The sequence below is a fragment of the Coturnix japonica genome, chromosome Z, assembly GCF_054131305.1.
Source record: "Coturnix japonica strain WE chromosome Z, WE-NBRP24, whole genome shotgun sequence".
NCBI classification, from domain to species: Eukaryota; Metazoa; Chordata; class Aves; order Galliformes; family Phasianidae; genus Coturnix; species Coturnix japonica.
In genome coordinates, this window is record NC_140702.1 from 73,210,799 (window position 1) to 73,229,781 (window position 18,983).

General features: G+C 39.9%; 1 protein-coding gene across 11 annotated transcripts in view; it reads right to left on the bottom strand.

Annotated features, from left to right (window-relative positions):
- Positions 1-441: 441 nt before the first annotated feature.
- SMAD2 (SMAD family member 2) overlaps positions 442-18,983 on the bottom strand; it is a 38,352-nt gene continuing 19,810 nt past the window's right edge. For 4 of the 11 annotated variants that reach the window (XM_085529288.1, XM_085529290.1, XM_085529289.1 and 1 more), the window contains 9 exons: positions 13,876-13,965; positions 12,565-12,758; positions 11,806-11,940; positions 8,095-8,169; positions 7,584-7,676; positions 6,766-6,978; positions 5,490-5,627; positions 5,176-5,320; positions 442-2,373 (listed from right to left, as the gene is read on the bottom strand). In XM_085529288.1, coding sequence (XP_085385414.1) covers positions 2,250-2,373; positions 5,176-5,320; positions 5,490-5,627; positions 6,766-6,978; positions 7,584-7,676; positions 8,095-8,169; positions 11,806-11,940; positions 12,565-12,758; positions 13,876-13,965 — 1,207 coding nt within the window. In that variant the 3' untranslated portion in view covers positions 442-2,249. Of the gene's footprint in view, positions 2,374-2,981; positions 3,121-5,175; positions 5,321-5,489; positions 5,628-6,765; positions 6,979-7,583; positions 7,677-8,094; positions 8,170-11,805; positions 11,941-12,564; positions 12,759-13,875; positions 13,966-18,983 lie in introns of those variants that run through there. The other 7 variants (XR_014939504.1, XM_015848207.2, XM_085529293.1 and 4 more) reach the window with 7 other exon arrangements.

Sequence of the window (18,983 nt, forward strand, 5' to 3'; positions counted from 1 at the left end):
TATAGCCAAAGCTATTGCTACGCCCACAGCAAGACAAGGGATATTGCCACAGCTGTTTGAGAGAAGGCAGGAAGGAGACTACAGAATAAGCACATCCAGTTGGTTCAAGTCTCAGCCTGCTGATACATGCGATAATGTCTTTCACCCAGACAAGTCAGCCTTATCTCCTTTTACAGGTGAAAGTGAACACCTGCGCCAGGAGGATGGAATTTGACTGTGGTAGGAAAAAAGCAACTGCTTTAATGAACTTGATGTGAAGTAGAAGTTTACTGTTAAAAACACGGGTTCAGAACCCCTCATCAGAGCTGTCCAAGAAGTGATTTTACAATCCAAACTATACCTTTCTAGCAGGAAACTCATGGCATTTCTTTGGGTTGGATAGAATCGCTCCCAACCTTCAAAAGGAAACATATACAGCAATTAATGAAAAAGCAGTCAGTGTGAGAATTAAAACTTTTATTAGTGTATTCACATATTAGGCAAATGCAACACTCATGAAGCTTATTTCTTAGGTTCACAAGTTCTACCAATACATTAGTCTACTGGTAAAACTAGCACAAACTGGTAACTGCTTTGCCAATTTTTAAAAGGTGGCTGGCCCTCTTTTTCAAGGCTTGATTTTTTGGTATTGCTTCTACGCCCTAGTCATTATGGCATAAAAATATCCACCACTACCCTCCATTCAGTCAACTGATCAGAAGCTGTAACACTGGCCACGTTTTTGTTCTCCAAGTCATCACTAGCTGTACTCACAAAGCACAGTGCTAGTGTAATGTGTGAAACAATGGGAAAGAACAGACAAAAGCAATCCTGCTACTGCCACAATAACAGAAGAATGACAGACAGCTAGATCACAAGATTGTTAGTAAGATGTATATTTTTCAAGTCAGAATAACCCTTCTATACAGTTTCCCAACCCTTCCCCAACCCAGACTTATCAGTAGAATATATTTCAGAATATTTTTAATATGGTGCAGCTGTAGTGTCCAAGGGTTCACAATAACATGCACGGTTGTGAAGAACCTAGAAGTCCTCCTTCGCTGGTCATACCTCACCAACCACTATCCTAAAGGTTTTGCAGAAGCAACTACTTTTAATAACAAGGCCCATTATGACATAATGAATGAGTACGATCTGGTACGTCAGTAAGCTGTACAAAGCCACTCAGATCAGAGATTTAAGTTCTGTTACTGAAACATGTTAAGAAGCTGCATCTATTAAAAACCTATAAGAAAGAGTCTAGTTTACTCTGGGAAAGGATTTTTCAAGGTTTTTGGCTCAAAACAAACAAACAAACAAACAAAAAAATCCCCAAGATTTTAAGTAACATCTGTTTATTGAAAGCATACAGATGTAACGGGTAATTCAATACCCTTTTGTATTTAATCCAGTATCTAATGCTATGCTCAATTCTCACCCTATGAGAAAAGCAATGATTTCAGTGATCCAAGGTACAAAAAAGTCTCAACTAACACAGTGCCAGCAATACTGCTGGCAACAGACGCCTCAGCTCAGATGGGTAGGGAAAAGTAGACTCCTAGTGTGATGGATACTCACAATTTAGAGTACAGAGATTAATTTTAGGCCCCATTAAGAATATACAAATAGTCCTGAGATTTCAGATAAATCTCAGACATTTCTTCCCCTTCTAAGGGAGGGATTCTCTTTAAGAAGGCAGCAAAAAGTTAAGCTTTTCTACAAGGAAAGTCTGCTTTTTATGTTTAGGACAACTTGAAAACCTGCTTATATAAAAAAATTATAAAAGAATAAAGGAGTCAAGTCTTGGAATTTTGTGAGATTCGCCTCAATCTAAAAACAAACCAAACATCTAATTATGGGAACTAAAATGCAGAACAGCACAATACTGCAATATCTGAGATCATGATACATTACCTGTACATATACTTAGCTATCCATGTTATTGATAAACCATTAGGACACTCAATTATATACCCAATAAAAACACCATTAAGAGTCTTTAGAACTGTTCCTTCTTCTCTCTGAAGAAGGCATTTCTATACACTAAGTTTTCATCTAGTATCAGAGTATAGGAAACAGAATCCACAAGGTGCTTTAATTGATGAGACCTCAAGTGCTGTTTTTCTTTTTTTTTTAAAAAAAAAAAAAACCTTTTTTGGATAGTAAACAGTTCATGGGGACCACACACAAATACTACGACAGACGAGCTGTTCTATGAAGTCTGTTGATGGGCCTTGGTATTTAGCCCACTGGTAGCAGAGGAAGGAGTTTTACGACATGCTGGAGCAGCGTACTGAAGGGGAGCCCATCTGAGTCAATACTTTGTCCAGCCATTGTAGAGGTCCATTCAGATGAAGTTCAATCCAGCAAGGAGTGCTTGTGACTGTCTGCCGCCTGAAAAATTAGGTGGAAGAGGAAAGTCAGAAAGTATTTTTTCTACTGTGAGGTTCTGCTCCACACAATCCCTCATATTCCTGCTATGCAAAGATAAAGATTTGCAACCATCATGATAAGTGTACTAACAATTCATCAGTCTTTAGAAGAAACAGCCACCCCATATCCATAGGAAACTTCAAAGAGTCTGCATGCATAACTATAACTTATTATTATACAATAATAATATAACTATTTATATTACTAAAATAATTGTAATTATGTTTGAATTTAAATGACAGCTAAAAGAAATAAGAAACAGAAACACTCAGCTCTGCACAGGTGGGATGGTCTATCAGCAGAATGCTATGGTAATCATAAGATCTACATTTTTAGAGCAATTGTCAAGAGAGATGTACAAGGAAACCATGGTAGATGTTGTCAGAAACACTGCATTGTAGCACAGTGTGTGGTTATACTCAGCTAACTGATGTTATCTCAAAAGGAACGCTCAACTTTATCTCTGATTTCCTGTCGTCTTATTTCTACCTCTACATGCATTTTGTACATCCTCACGCAAACAGCTCAGAAAAAAAAATGTGTTTCTCTTGTCTCTTATATCAACTTGCCTTATTTTCCCACAACAGAAGCTGTTAATTAAACAGCATTTAGAACGCTTCGGTGAAGTTGAAAGCTTGGCAAGCCATAGAAGTTCCATTCACTTTCCCATCCATCCTTGTTCCAGAGACCTGTTATTCAAACATCTTCCTTCTCATTTCCAAAGTAAAGAAGAAATCAGTATTGGAACTACTCTGCCTGAGAACTCCTGTTATTTCCCTGCACCCACTTGAGGCATAGGAGTTTTCTCAAACAAGAATGGCAAGACTACTGTTGTTAAGCCAGTTTTTTCCCAGTAATTCTAGTTATTCCCAAATCAAAGTGAGGAACTATTAAGATTCAAAGACAGCAGATTAGTCAGACAGAATTCCAGCCCCTTCATTTTCAATGTCGGCACTGGAATTCTTTGCTTGAAGGAAATATGTTTATATAAGCAGAGGAACTGAAAAGGCAGAAAAATCAAGCCGGTGAGAAGAAGGATTTCAAAAGCTTTTTGTGGTTTTACATTTTCTAGGAGAAAGCAGCTGGGGTCTGTGTTCTCTGAACACTCTAAAAAACACTGTTATCTCAGCCCTCAGTGCCCATGCCAAAACAAAGTGATCCAATAAAAGAATAATCTAAGCCACAGGAAATGTAATTCCATTTTGTCTCAAATCCTCTCCCAAAGAAGGAAGTTCATTATTCCACCGCTGTCAACTCCTCTACAATGTGTCCCAAAACACACTTCCTTAATATGTTATAACTGGGTCTGTTCAACAGCCCTGGCAAAAGACCAAATAGTGACAGTCACTCTGCAGCCATCTCCGAGCTCAATCACCATTTCTTCTACCCATGGAATTCCTGCCCGAGTATCACCAGATCCTGGCTGTAGTTACCTCTAACTAACGTTCTTTAGAAGAACAGCACCATCTTTAACAGAGATGCACAGAAACTCATTCAGGATTCCTTCAGCAATCAGATTCTGTGCTGTTCTGGCAGTTTCCTCTGGAGTTTTTTCAGCCCTATGACCCCTGAAGGGTTGGTGGACTACAATCAATCAACACTCTCCTTCCTCAGTAAAAACATCACCTAAAGCTTCCTCACTGCTTTAACCCAAGATGTAACTCCATTCACTGCAATCTGACTGACTGAGCCTTTCTTCTACTCTGATTTGAATGTTGTATTTAATTATGTGTGAATGTATGCATTCTCCTTTGGAGCTAAATCCAACTGTTCTTTAAACTGGAGCCAGATTTTTTCCTTGTGTACCTTTTGCTAACAAAGAGGTACCAATTTATTCCATTACTCAAATTTTTCATTCCGTCTAATTAGGCTTTTACAAAATTGGCTTCATTTAGCCGCAAATCCTCCCCCACATTCTGTCGGCTCACATTTACGTGGATATATTGCAAGAACAGAATAAAAACCCCAGGATTTCAGCTCAACCTGGCATTGTTTAACTTCAGAAATTACGAGGGGTTTCTTTTATGTTCTGCATTGCAGTAGGGTATTGATATGTCAGACTTCTTTCAGTAAACAATTTTTTAAGGATGTTTAAAGGATTTTTTGTTGTTGTCGTTTGAAGTTACATCTGTAGCTGTCCAAAATAATGAAGTATTTCAAGCTGTTCAGTTAGAAGTTGCTATCTCCTCTTTCCAAATTACCATCCTGTGTCATAAAGAGGCACTGTCCTGAATGGCAGATTTTAGTTTGCCCTAATAGATAATATAATTGGACTGTATTCAATAACAGACAAAAGACTTTTTTTTTCCCCACTCAACCATTTTTAGCAACTTTACTACAAAAATGCACAAGTTACTCCTTCAAAGTTTTTTCCACTACATTTGCCGTCACCTAAAACCACGTTCTCCAGCTGTTGCAGTCTGAGTCACTCCAACACTTTCTTCTGGATCTCACCAACTGCATCCCACACTTCAACCTAACAAACTCATTTTAATCCACACCAAACTGCACAGAGATGGTAAGTCTAACAGTAGTTGGACATCAGGGGAACTCTGCTGAAATTCCTTACTCAGTGAAACTTGACTGAAATATGAAAATCAGTTTACTGGTCTTATTGACTGAGGAGTCCTACAGCTGATGGAGAGAGAAGGAAAACATGGGTTCAACTTACAGACAGCACAGCTGCAGTAGTGTATGTACAGATTTCAATTTAGATGCAAAAAAAAAGTGTATGAGAGAAAGAAAAAACTGTTTTTTCCTTACCTGTACTCAGCTCCCCATCCTTTAACAAAACTCATCCTGATGGTACACATTCTGGTAAGCTGATAGACTGCTTCAAAACCCTGATTCACAGATTGAGCCAGAAGAGCAGCAAATTCTTGGTTATTAAAGATTTTTAGATTGCATCCTACAAAGATAAGGTCAAAAAGGTACACTTAGCAAATACTTGTGTTAGCTACACCAAGAACCAAAGCCATGAAGAAACCCTTTCTAAGTATCAAAAGGAAAGCAAACGACACCCTGTGAATCCATTCACTAGACTTTTTTTTGTGGGAGGCCTTTGGTAGGCGACTGACCTGGTGGGATTTTGCAGACAGTTGCAGGATGCCAGCCATATCTTTGATTACAGTTGGGGCTCTGAACAAAAATTGCACTATCACTGAGACACTCGGCAAAAACTTCTCCACCAATGTAATAGAGACGCACTCCCCTTCCTGGAACAGAATTCAAAGGAACTCTCATTGTGATAAAACCCAGGCATGTTGACACACAAGGGAATATTTTGTTTCAGAGAAGGACAAGTTTTTTCTTTACAAGAAAAACAGAAATCAGTTATCTGGTTAAGCACACTGCTGGGCTGACAGTTGTTGCAGAACACCATTAACTCGCTTTTATATCACACAACACTTGAAATAAAAGTGGAATAATTTTTAGTATGGCATGATCAGTTTTTTCACCAGGTAATGCTCTATAACCAAACACAAAAACTCCTTCACTTGCAGAAATACCATAACTGAAGTAAAAAGTTTAGATTCAGTCTAAATAAAACATATGCCAGTAAGAAGTGCTGTATGTGAACTGTCTCATGCTGTTAAAGATGATGGGAAAAACTAACAGAGCAGGTCTACCACTTGCATAGACTTTCTTCTTGCATGCACCCACACCATTTACCAACCCACTGCATACCCCTTTTGCTGCTTTGACAAAAACAATGGGGCTTCATTTAGACCTATTGCTGAGAAGAAATCCTATTGTTCATTTTTGAATTGTGATCTTGTTCTGTCTCAGTGTGAAAAAAATCTGCATGGGTTATTTCTGGCATATGTAAGAAATAATGTACAATTGATTTTCCCATCAAAAGTAATTTATAATTAACAGGTACTTTAAAGGCCGTAATGATAACTCCCCTTTTTCTTTAAAACCATTTTTCCAACAAAACATCAGCTACTCTCTAAAAAAAGGGAGAATTCCTGACATGTTTGCTTTTCCTCACAAGTGACCACTGTGATCACTCAATATAGACATATCCTGGGCTTCTCCAAACCTAAAATTTTATTACCCAAGCATTTTGATTCAGTACAGAAGAAATCAAGTTCTACTCAAGATGCAGCAGTAAAAAAATAAATGAAAAAATAGTGACTACTGCTACACCTATATATACATATAGATGACCTTATATATATATGATGGTCTTATATATATATATATACATACACACAAGAAAATGTTGTAACGTGGAAAACAGTATTCCTTAACTATTAAAGAGAAAATACTGATCATGTTGCAATTGAGCCGTGAGAGAGAAAAATCTGAGTCTGGAGCATTAAAATAGGGAAAAGATCAGGTTTTTACCTATGTGTCTCCTTGTCATCTCCACTGTTGCGTTTCTGTTGACGTTGGAAAGCAGACCTAGACAAAACCGTTCTGAATTGGATGGATCTGTGAAGCCATCTACAGTCAGGGAAGGTTGTGATGCATGGAAGGTTTCTCCCACTCTTTGATTCAATTCGTAATATGCTATTGAACACCAGAACGCAGGCTCTGAATAAGTGACTGGCTGCAAGTCTAAAAAATTAAGCAAGAAATAAGAGTAGCACAGAATTTGAGCCTGAAAAGAAATCTATCTGCCCTGCTGTTCTTCTCTTCCAGAAATGACAGTCTCCTCAAGCTACACAAATTACAATTCTGCTTGCTGTCATCTTTAGCTACCCCAATAAAAAGAATGGAATTCAGTATTTCACACAAAGGAAGAGAGGGGGTGAGTGGGAAGAGGAGAAGGGATGATTTAAAAAGAGCACAGCTCACATCCTTCAGCACCTGCACGTCGCTCAGCACAAAGATTAGGCCACTGTTACTGTGAACTCAGGCAATGAGAGACATTTCTGTTGCCTTTCTGTGATTTGAAAACACTTTGGTAATGTTAAAGAAGAAATTAAACTGAACCACTAAGAGGTTTTACTCTCTTTGCTAGACATTCAGTTGCAGAAATAGGGTAGTTATTAATTAGCTATTAACCAGGTACATGATGTTTATCATTTGGAAGCCAACTCAGTAGTCTCCTAGCAAAACTCTCTTTTTCCTAAATTATATCTTTATTTTTAGTGTACTTGTATACATAAAAAGAGGAATAATCACGCGCACTAAAACATTTCAAAGTGTTTCCAGCTTACCCAGGCTATGGTTAACTGGAGAGAGAGTACTGGGAGACAGTTCTGCTGGAGATCCTGTTGGAACAACACAGATTGTTTCAGAGCAAAAGATTCCTGTTATTTCAGACAGATAGGTATGACTGTTATTTAGTGACTAGCTTTCTTCTAGAGTCCTTAGGACTTAAAACCCTCAGAAAACCTGTAACCAGTTTTCCAGCATATCCCATCTTTATTCAAAATTCAGATTACATTTAATTTTCCAGACTCCTGGGAACCTACCCCTCCTCATAAAGAGCCTATTAACATCTCAGTGGGGAGTTTGGCAGAGCTCTCTTCATGCACAGTCTGTGAACATTTACTTATTTATGCATTTCTCCAGTAAGAAGGTCTTTCAATATATCCTTCCTAACAAGAATTAATTTGAAACACAACAGGTTGTACAGAAGGCTGCTGCTGAAGACATCCCATTACATGCAAATGGATCACAACAAGCAATCCCAAGTCTTCACAGTGGGGAAAAATGAAATGTTACCTGTATCCATGCTTTGGTTCAACTGCTGGTCGCTCGTTTCTCCATCTTCACTGATATATCCTGGAGGTGGTGTTTCTGTCAAAAATAAAAACATCCATTTATAGTTCAAATGGATGAGAAACTTGCAGGATGTACTACTTGGGGATTAGTCCTCAACTCCTTGTATGCTTTTGTGTGATACCTGAACATCAAACTGGAATTTCATTCTGCTGGATTTCCTTCCTTCCAGTAGGAACTCAAACCCGTTACCTGCCCAATTGTCTACGTAAAATGCATCATCCCTGTGTGCCCATCAGTTCCTCCAACATGTTACATAATTAATGGATAACCCTTGTTTTTTCCAGGCACTACAACATACTTCCACTACAATGAGTAATAATTCTGCAATTGTGATTAACAGCTTTCACATTCAGTAGAATTACAAATGAAAAAACCAGCTGGTGACTTCTACAAAAAAAAAATAGGAGCTGTCTACATGCAGTATAACCATCAGATCAGACACCCTCCTACGCCTTACAAGTTTTTAGATTTAAAGGTTACTTTCCAGCTTGATCCCCATATCCATTTTTCTTCAGCACCTAAAAGTTGCTTTCACACATTAACAATAAGCATATTATCTAATCAGTTATGATGCACAAGTTCTATTATAATAAATCCCAAGTTCTATTGGGAAAAAAAAAAAAAAGCATTTACCCTCATCACTAGCTTTTGTTAAAGATGAGAATATCACAAACCAAAGTAAACTCAGGAACAAGCATAAGACATTTTGACACTAGAAAATGTCAAATTTCACAGAAATATCTTTAAAACTCAGGAGACTGTGGTTGTTCCTTCCCTCCATTCAAAATTACTTTGTAATCCAGACAGTGTGCTAACCAACTGCCTTTAAGGAAATAATTTTCTTTGAACGGGGCATGAGTCTTTTCCTATTTACTGAAGATAAAATGTCAATTCCTCTGGTGGAAGTGGTAAATGCTAACTGATCTCTACAATCACCTCAGAATTGTCTCTGAAACATCTAAGAGATTAAACATTTAATTACGTATTACCTAACAGCAGGAACAAAGATAAAGTGTTCTGCTTCAGAAGTAAAATCAAATTCTATCTACTATCCTGCCCAAGATGTATAGAAGAGTAATAACAAAACAAAGTCCGCAAGAGGAAAATTGATTAAATCACCAGATTAAATAAAAGTGAACCAAAAGAACTGTGTTTTGAGTTCACTCTGTAAATCTAGCACACTAAATACAGATATGACAAAAAAAAGGGGGGTGGGGAGGGGGGAAACTGAGGTAAAGCTTTATTAGCAAAAACAACGATGACAAAAATCACATTGTAAACATTTTTATAGAATTCATTGTGATAAACTGGACGCCATTCATCTTTTCGCTTCTTCTTAACACTTAACGCTCACAGATGTAGTAAAGGTCAATAATTTCCAATCCAACCCGCACTTCCAGTTTCAGTCACTAATCTGGGCTTTATTGCACAGGTTATGTTCTGTATCCACTCAATCTGAACACCGACTCCCTCCACCTATTAATACAATTTTAGGGTCAGAAGTGAGAAACAGCACAGCTAGAAATAAATTAACAATTCCTAGACAGAAATCTGGATGCTGCAGCTCAAACTGGAAAGGCCCTGAAGGCTGTTCTACATCTTCACAGTCACTACCTGCCCAGAAAAAGCACATGAAGTACACACAGGTGACATCAATCTCTTTGCAGACCAATACTATCACAGCTGTAGTCTGGCCTTCTGCTACAGAAAACCAGGCTTTCCAAACCAGGCTGTCAGACACAGAAGGCTTATCAGAACCTAGCTAAGAAGTAAAGATTAGCTATCAACATCAAACAAAGTGAGATACAGATATGATTCTTGAATACAAGAGCAGCTTGTCAGTGACAAAGAGAAGGAGGCAAGGTGTGGCGAGCTGCATAAAGAAATGAATATCACGTGAGTACCTGCAATCACCTTGGACAGGCTTCTTGCAAACAGCTACCTAGAGCTCCCTGAGCTCATTTCCTGGATTTCCAAATGGTGCCTTTGCAGTAAGCTGTCCACAAACACCATCAAAAGAACTCAGACTAAGTCAAAATAGCATACATAAATGAAGAAAGCAACATCAAGTTCCTGCGTCTTGAATAGCTCTTTAAAAATCTTGTCACATAACCTTAGAATGGCTTAGGTAAGAAGGGATCTTAAAGATCACCCAATTCCAACCTCTCTATGTGGCAACAAATTTGGCATTGATTTAACAAAGGAGATTAAATTCACTGACATTTTCTTGGTTCTATTTCAGCTTTCAGATAGAATTACAGGAAACACATGTAGCATCCTGCATTAGACATGCAGATAAAATGTGTACATCACATGTTTGAGTTTAAAGGCAGTCATTCCTCTTGAGTCAGGATTGGAATTATCAGCTTACTTCAGCACTGGGGTGCTGAAACGTAATTGCCTTAAATGCTTATGCATAAATGGCAGCTTGGCTAAGTTTTATCTTTCTGGAAACTTCCTGAAGTAGCAGGAAACTGGGAGAACTACAGGCTAGCCAGCCTCACTTCTGTGCCTGGGAAGATCATGGAGCAGATCCTCCTGGAAGACACATGAGGGATGAACAGGTGATCCAAGACAGCCAGCACAGCTTCACCAACAATAAATCATGCCTGACCTATGTGGTGGCCTTCTATGATGGAATAATGGCATTGGTGGACAAACAGAAGAAAACTGATGTTTTCTACCTGGACTTGTGCAAGGCCTTTGACATAGTCCTGCATCACATCCTGATCTCTTAACTGGAGAGATACTGTTTTGAAGGCTGGACTATTCAGTGGATTAGGAATTGGTTTGATGGTCGCAGCCAGAGGGCTGTGGTCAGTGATTCTGTGTCCAGGTAGAAGTGGTGATGAGTGGTGTTCCCTAGGGCACTGTCTTAGGACTGTTGGCTAACAGGATCCTGAGCTGTATGAGAAGATGGGAGGCAGAAGAGTGAGGGAGACGGCTGTCCTTCTCTGCACTTGTGAGGCCTCATCTGGTGTACTGTGTTCAGGTCTATAGACTTCAACTCAGGAAAGATGTGGAGCTTTTGGAAAGAGCTGCAGAAGAGGGCTGCAAGGATCATGAGAAGGCTGGAACAACCCTCCACAAAGACAGGCTGAGGAAGCGGGGCAGGGCTTTTTCAGTCTAGAAGGCTGAAAGGGTGACTCATTATGGCTTTCCACTTCTTAAAAGGAGATTATGATCAGGAGGGAAATCAACTTTTTATATAGGTGGACAGTGATAGGACAAGGGGCAATGGTTTTAAATTGAAGGAGGGCGGATTTAGATTAGGTGTTGGGGAAGTTTTACACAGAGAGGGTGGTGAGGCACTGGCACAGGCTGCCCAAAGAAGTTGTGCATGCCAACTTCTTTGGAGGAAGAAGAATTCTTTATTAATTCAATACTGAATACTAACAGCAAAACTGTATGTACATGGTAGTAACAAATACACGAACCAGAGCCCAATCAATTATGAGCTACAGATCAAGCAATTTTAAGTCAGTGTTTCATCTTCAGGTGTTCCACTGGAATTAATAAAGGAAATCAACAAGATTTAATTTACTGCTACATCTTTCAGTTCATCTGATCACTTAGGAGGATGAAGTTACCATCTTTACTCCACTGCTGCAACGATAAGCGTACTGTTCATGTTGGGAGGTAAGAAAATACCTGGTATGTAATTGCTTTGTGGTTCAATTCCAGCTGGGAAATTAGTGTTCTCAGGAATGGAATGGGTGTAGTCATCAAGAGGAGGAAGCTCTGTTAGGATCTCAGTGTGCCGTGGCACTAGTACAGGAGGCAAGACTGGAAAAGAAAAAGTCAAAATATTAATAGGACCCTCCAAACTCACACTTCTATGAAGTGAAACGAAAAACAAATCTAAGCCTTCTAACAATTTCTTCAGGTGTGTCTGCTAGTTACTAGGACAAGCAGATTCTTCTTGAACATGATTAGTTCACATTAGGGAACCATTCTCAGTTTCTCTTCTCGTTTTCATGTTGTACCATCCTTTGCCAGTTGGAAATTGCTAGCACTACTGGAAGCATTTATTGGGGTGTTCAACACATTGATAAAGATTTTTCAGTTTATTTCCTATTAAAAACTTTCAGCAGATGGTATTCTCCAAACCTGTATCCTTAACCATCTTGCAGTTCTGGCATGAGAACATCCCATCCTTCTATATTTTTCATTTGAAACAATATGCTGAACAAGTACGCAGAATCACAGAATCATTAAGGTTGGAAAAGACCACTGAAGTCATCCAGTTCAACCATCAACCCATCACCAAAATGCCCACTCACAGAATTATGAAGGCTGGAAAAGATCTCCAAGATCAGCCAGTCCAACCCCAGCTCACCCATATACTAAACCATGTCCCCTTCGTAATACACAAGGACAGTGCTATAAAGCCAGAAGCAGACTTCCTACCTGGTGTCTCCACTCTCTGGTAGTGGTATGGGTTTACACATACTTCATCCTTTTTAAGATTAAAAGCGTATTCACAGTTTTCAATTGCTTTAAGTTCATGGTGGCTGTGAAGATCCGGCCAGCGCCACAGACGACAGTAGATGACATGTGGTAATCCTTTACGATGCGATACCTGCAGTCGGCCATCGAGAGATCTACATGGGAAAGATGTTGAGAGGTATTTACAGGCTGCCCGCTGTCTCATCATCACTCAGTCAACAGCGTACACACACAGGAAGGGCAGTTTTGCTCACTTTCAGAATTCAGAGATTTGACACTGCTAGTGACATGTGTACTCTTGTTAAAATGCATCAAATGGGAGAAAAATTATGGCATCAAACAGCATTAACTTATTTCTGAGCTGCTCAAATTATTGCCAGTGAATTTAGGGGTCATTAAAAGCCACTTTACCTCCAGCCAAGTATTTGGGATCATCATTTCATATACATTTTTTAAATGCAGAAGACAGTTGTTGAAAGAAAATCACACACTTAACAGTCCCTTCAAGTTTCTAAACCTCAAGGCTCTGCCATGGCATGGATGCTTTACGGCTTTAAGTTTAATAATTCCCTGGGGACTGCAAATCAGCCTCTAAACAGTCAACTGCCCAAGGGATCCACATGGCGGTGTGACTGCGATGCAACAAGTATGAACACACATCTCACAGGGGCTGTACATTTTATCTTCTTGCCTTCCTCTGCCTTGCTACCAGCTGAAAACGTTTTGCTAGTTTTAAGACAGACTGCATATGCTTACACAAATGCAGATGTTTATGATTGTTATGGGATGGGAGACAAACCTCAGTACACAAATCAAGCAATGTGGTATGAAAAAATAAAGACCCTGCTCAGAATTTGCCCCCTGTTAACTACAGAAGAATTTACAAGCAGTTCTTTAGCAGCTCGTATCAGAGCCAATTAGTGAGATTTAACTGAAAGCTCATGGCATACAAAGCAGTTTAAACACTTTGTAAGATTAGGTCTAAAGAATTAAGTAGCCGAGCGTTGTTAATAGAAATACCAAATCCCATCAGAGCTTGCATTAACAAGTCTTCCCATTCTTTCAACTGGCGTGAAAAATGAGTATTCCGCAATTAGGATTTCATTGGTCAAAACATCAGCTGAGAATACTTGGATTGCTACACTGGCAAGCAAGTGTCTTGAGGCCTAAGAAGCATTCAGTCTATTTTACAGCTATAGCATCCCATGACAGACCCTCCAAAGCCAATCCCTCCCACAAGGTTCTATGATGGAGAGAGGGCAGAATATTCACCTGGTTTGTTCAGAGAAGCTGTAAAGGCCTGTTGTGTCCCACTGATCTATCGTGTTTGGTGTACTCAGTCCCCAAATTTCAGAGCAAGTGCTGTGCATAAATTGAAAACAAAAACAAAAAATTGGTATGAATATGGAACGTGGTTATTCAAAACACCATGATGTCAAACATGGAGAAATGTACAGAGTACTTCCTTCCACATAGAAGATAGAGCACTGGTAGGCTTGCACTTGGATGGACGTCGCATGCTATATTTTCTATATGAAGGAGGCTATCAAAATGGAACGCGTGACTCAAGGTAAATGATCATGTTTTTAAGGGGTGAACAAATTCTGACTTTAAGTAGTTGATACAGCTGCAATGCTCCTTAAAACAGGCAAAACATCCTCAGCCTCGCTCCTACCAAAATTCTCTTTTCAAGGGTCATTTCTGGGTTGATTTCTTTTTTGCTTTTGTTTGTTTTTCAATATAAGCTGCCCTACAATTACAATCATGGGCCATGCGCATCTGGAACTGAACCATCACAGCCTGGCTCCAAGGTACCACCACTCAGCCACCGCATTCTCCATGTACACTCTTATTTACTGCTTTTCTCAATACAGGAAAGCTTGGGCTCTGAAGAAAAGCATATTGCAGTGATGCTTCTCACTAACTTCTCTGCTCTCCTTGATTAAATCACTGGTGTTATTTTTGTTATTTTCTACTGCATAAAAGACGTACGCTTTACACAGACTTACAGTGTAGCCCCAGCTACAGAACAACAAAATATTAATTGTGAAATCAAGCAGGAGGAAATGAGAGAGAACTTTTGGAAACTGGTTCAGTGACAAGCACAAAAGTTCAAAAAAAGGAACCTCCAGTAACACAAGCACAAGTTGAAAGAGAAGCAGATTGAGGCAAAGCAAAGAACAGCACACGTGTATAAATGGGCAGCGTGTTCTCAGAAGTATGGGCCCATCTCAGGTCCACCACAGACGTGATCTGTGACCACTGAGAAAGGACAATTTATTTTACATGAGTAACACACAGTGAGACTCAGAAATGGAGAAAACTTGGGCGACGAGCCACTCACAAAGCCAGAAACGTGGCTGCTATTTCAGCTTTGAAGTTAACAATCTCTGAAAAGTACCAGACAGGACATAAAGTTCACCCAAGCCCTGATTTAGAAAAGAGATTTACATTTAAGTTACCAACCCCAGCTGACACACTGCTCTTAACAGCATTTCTAGCACAGACAACCACAATTCCATGGACACTCTATTAAAACTTAAGTTTTTTCCCTTTCTCCACAGAGAAAGGGAAGGAATGGGTCTGGTCCCCTTCCTGCCTGTCTCACACACCTCAATTAAATACCATCCCAGGGAGGGTGAAATGCTCTAAGACAATTCATAGCTCTCCAGAACCCCAGGGGGCAGAAGGATAGTGACCATCACTGCTTCAGCAGTGCCTGCCACCTCTGCTACTCCTAAGGTGCCTCTACCAGCACAGTGGGTTGCCGGCAGACATGCAAAGACTGGACATGCAAAGACTGGAATTGTTGCCCTGAAAACACACAGTCAGCCTGTGGGACACCAGGGAACATACAGAAGTGCTACAGCCTTAGAGTATGCCAAATAGGTACAGTATTGTATATTATTAACCTCTTCTCTGTAATTATTTGAACTTTCAAAGTTGATACCACAGTTCAAAACCTAACAGTAATCTGAAATGACTCCGAAGTATGACGGAGGTGTAAATTAGGACCCAGGACACCACAGAGAAGGAAGGCGGTGAAGAAGCACATGGGAGTGTTGGAAAAGGAGCTGCAGAAAAACTGATCAGCTAGGATTTGTGCCCCCCTTCAAAACAGGAGGTATCCTCTCCTAAGAGTTACTTTTCTAATGTGTCTTCAACCCCTTAAGAGATGTAGGTTTGCTTTAGTCCATACAGATTCTGGAAGAATAAAGGACTAACATACATACTTCTAAGGTAAATCATGCCTGGAAACATACCCAAGCCTTGGACCAAGATTCTGTATTCTAGGAAGCAGATAGGATGTTCCCCAGCATGATGCCAGTTATGACCTCCTACACCATCACCAGCTTGTTGAGCTGCCACCCACTGGGACCACATGCACTGGGAACTCTGCTTCAGCCACCCTCTCCTGCAAGTAAGAGTTCAAAAGCACAGACACACTAGATGCAGACAGCCCTGAAGACAGCTGGCCACAATGCTGGGGACATTCCAAGGCATGATATATATGAGGAGGGAGGCAGCCAGCACATACCAGCATTTCACCTTTAGGAATGCAGCCTTAAGCACACTCGAGGCTTCACGCCTTGCCAGACTGGGGTTTTTGGTTTAGAACACACTGTATATTACACACTGGTAAACCATCACTATTTCCAAAATATAACCCACCTCCAGTAGCCAAGCAGGACTGAAGCCCTGCCTATACAGGAAAGATTTCTCTATACTCCAAAAAAAGAGAAACTAAAAGGAACATTTTCACCACTGCTCAAAATAACTTAACTGTTGACACAAACAACATCTCTTATTCAGATGCTTGGGAGTTTATTATTATTATTCAATCTGTGTTTTCAGCACTGATTCAGATTAGCAACCCACAACACTCTGTGGCCTCCAGCACTCAAGGCATGTCAGGACTGTTGCTCTGCAGACCCTATAAAATTGCTGCATTTATTTTTAAGGGATTTCAAGAATCAAACTGGCCTCATTCTCCATGTGTTCTGAAGTTCTAGGAGCAGGAAGATTGTTTCCTAAAAGTGGGAGAAACACTTATAGCGTACTCACAATTACTAACTGCTAACCCTTGAGATTTCCAGGGGAAATTCAACATTCCAGCATATACTTGATTCAGGGACAATTCAGCCCTGCAATCCCAGTTTTCGTACTGATCACAAAAGAAAGGGTCAGACTCATTGCCATGGGTTGTAACCAGACCTACTTCTGCCTGAAGCTTTCCCTAAAAGGGAAGGAGTTGGTGTTTCAATCCTTTTTATCTGCCTATAAAGAGCAGCATCTCAAATGATATTCAGCACTTCTGGCACGAAGGATCTTTTAATGTGGCTATCACTATGCAGCAGCACAGAGCATGCCTTCAGCTCTTCCATTTCATCATTTCCTCTAACAGGAAAATCCAAGCTCCAAAAAACCCTACTCTGAGCAAGAAATGACCTAAACAGCAGAAAGCTGCAGCAATACTTGACAATTCTGAGACCCAGTGCCAAAACAGCTTCTCTTTACAGGACACCAAGTACTGACACAAAGCAAAAAAAGTGGGGGCAGGAAGGACCTAAATATCAAAGACAGGCAAAAATGTGTTTGCATTGCCTATGTGTACATATCACAGATAATGTTTCCAGTCAGCACAAACCATCTAGTTGGAACGCCTATAAGCCTACTAAACACTAGACATTTCTCCAAATAGAAATTAATTTTAAACCCACACGTGAAGAATAAACATGGGACAGAAGTGGTTTGAACCAGACTGCTTAAAGAAAAGAGTAATCAATGCTTACTTAATGCATTATTCTCTAATCAGAGGACTCAGAATCTATATCAAAATTCATAATAATCAGATACAAGCCATGAAAGATCCAACAGTCCATCTTCCTCCTACACCTTATACTCACAGGTTTGAGTTTACAACATAAGATCTCAGACCTAAGATAAACAATACACAGAGCTGGAAAACAAGGACAGTTCCATTGAAGGCTTATTGAGGCTTCTATTCAGCACTGGTGTAGCTGGATTGAAGTTATACTCCTGTAAAGACACCATTCATTACTTCACTGACAGCACAAAAAGGATCAACAGGTGAATTAAAGCAAGTCTTCCCTTTTATTGCAGTATTTTCTTCCAGATGACACTGGGGTTCATGAACCCATAAAGCTCAGAGGGAGGTATATAAAGCGTACAGCAAACCTTGGGAATGAGGGCCTTGAAAATAAAGAGTAACCAGAAGACAGACCTGAAAGGCTGAGATGTAACAGAAACCTACCAAAATCATCAATTAACAAGTTTTATGGCTTGTGCACAGTAACACATTCAGCACAGAAGACTCTTTCTATGAAATTTGCCTGATTGTGGTTTCCTCAAATACACGTTTCATTTGAAATTATGCAGAGCTGCTTCTGTATTCTCACCTGACATTCCTTTCAACACGCTGACAGCCAGCATAGAAGTTCTGATCTTTCTTACCTCAGAAAGTATGAAGATTTGGGAATCTATTATGAAATAATGACTTTTATTCTAAGGGTCTGTTAGACAGATGAGCTAATCTCGTGGCTGAATAAGAAGCATAACTCTGAATCCTTCTTGAAAAATCACTTCTACAAATCTGCAGTGCCACTCATTATTAATAGAAGCTGGACAAGGCACTTTCACAGAGATCCCTTCTGTGACAGATAATGGAACAGAGAAGGAAAGGAAGAAAACAGATGGTAAGTTGTGTTGCAGGACAGTGTTAACAACCGCAGCAAGCAGAGATGTGAGCAGAAGTACAGAAGGGCAGACAGCAAACAGATACTCCCGTGTTAACTGTAGAAACTCCCATCCCTGCAGGCATCCAAGGCCAGGCCAGATGTGGCTCTGGGCAGCCTGGTCTGGTGACAGAGACCCTGCACGTAGCAGAAGGGTTGAAACTGGATGGTCATTATGGTCCTTTTCAACCCAGGCCATTCTATGATTTGTTACATACCTGAAAAGAATAAGAAGCCTAAGAAGACCTGGGCTCCAAAAGAGAAAGCTCACACTAAAGCATAAGTTTCTCCCAGAACAGACTCAATCCAGCAGTGGTAACACTGGCAGCTGGGTGCTCTATTTCCACAACTGTGAGCTTCTGCCCTATGCCTCTCAATGAGAACTCAAGAAAAAAGTCTTATAAAATTTGATGTAAAAACAATTCCATCAAATACAAAACACAGCATTTGAACTGTAGAAAACAACTAATGTTACCTTCCTTATAAAAGGATCCATGTTAAAACATTAACACATCAAAATAACCAGAAAAGCAGGAGATGCAGGATACAATTCACTTCTCTAATGCTATGGGAAAAAGAAAAAGCCATTGAACATCCACAGGGGATGCAAAGTGAAAGGGTAAC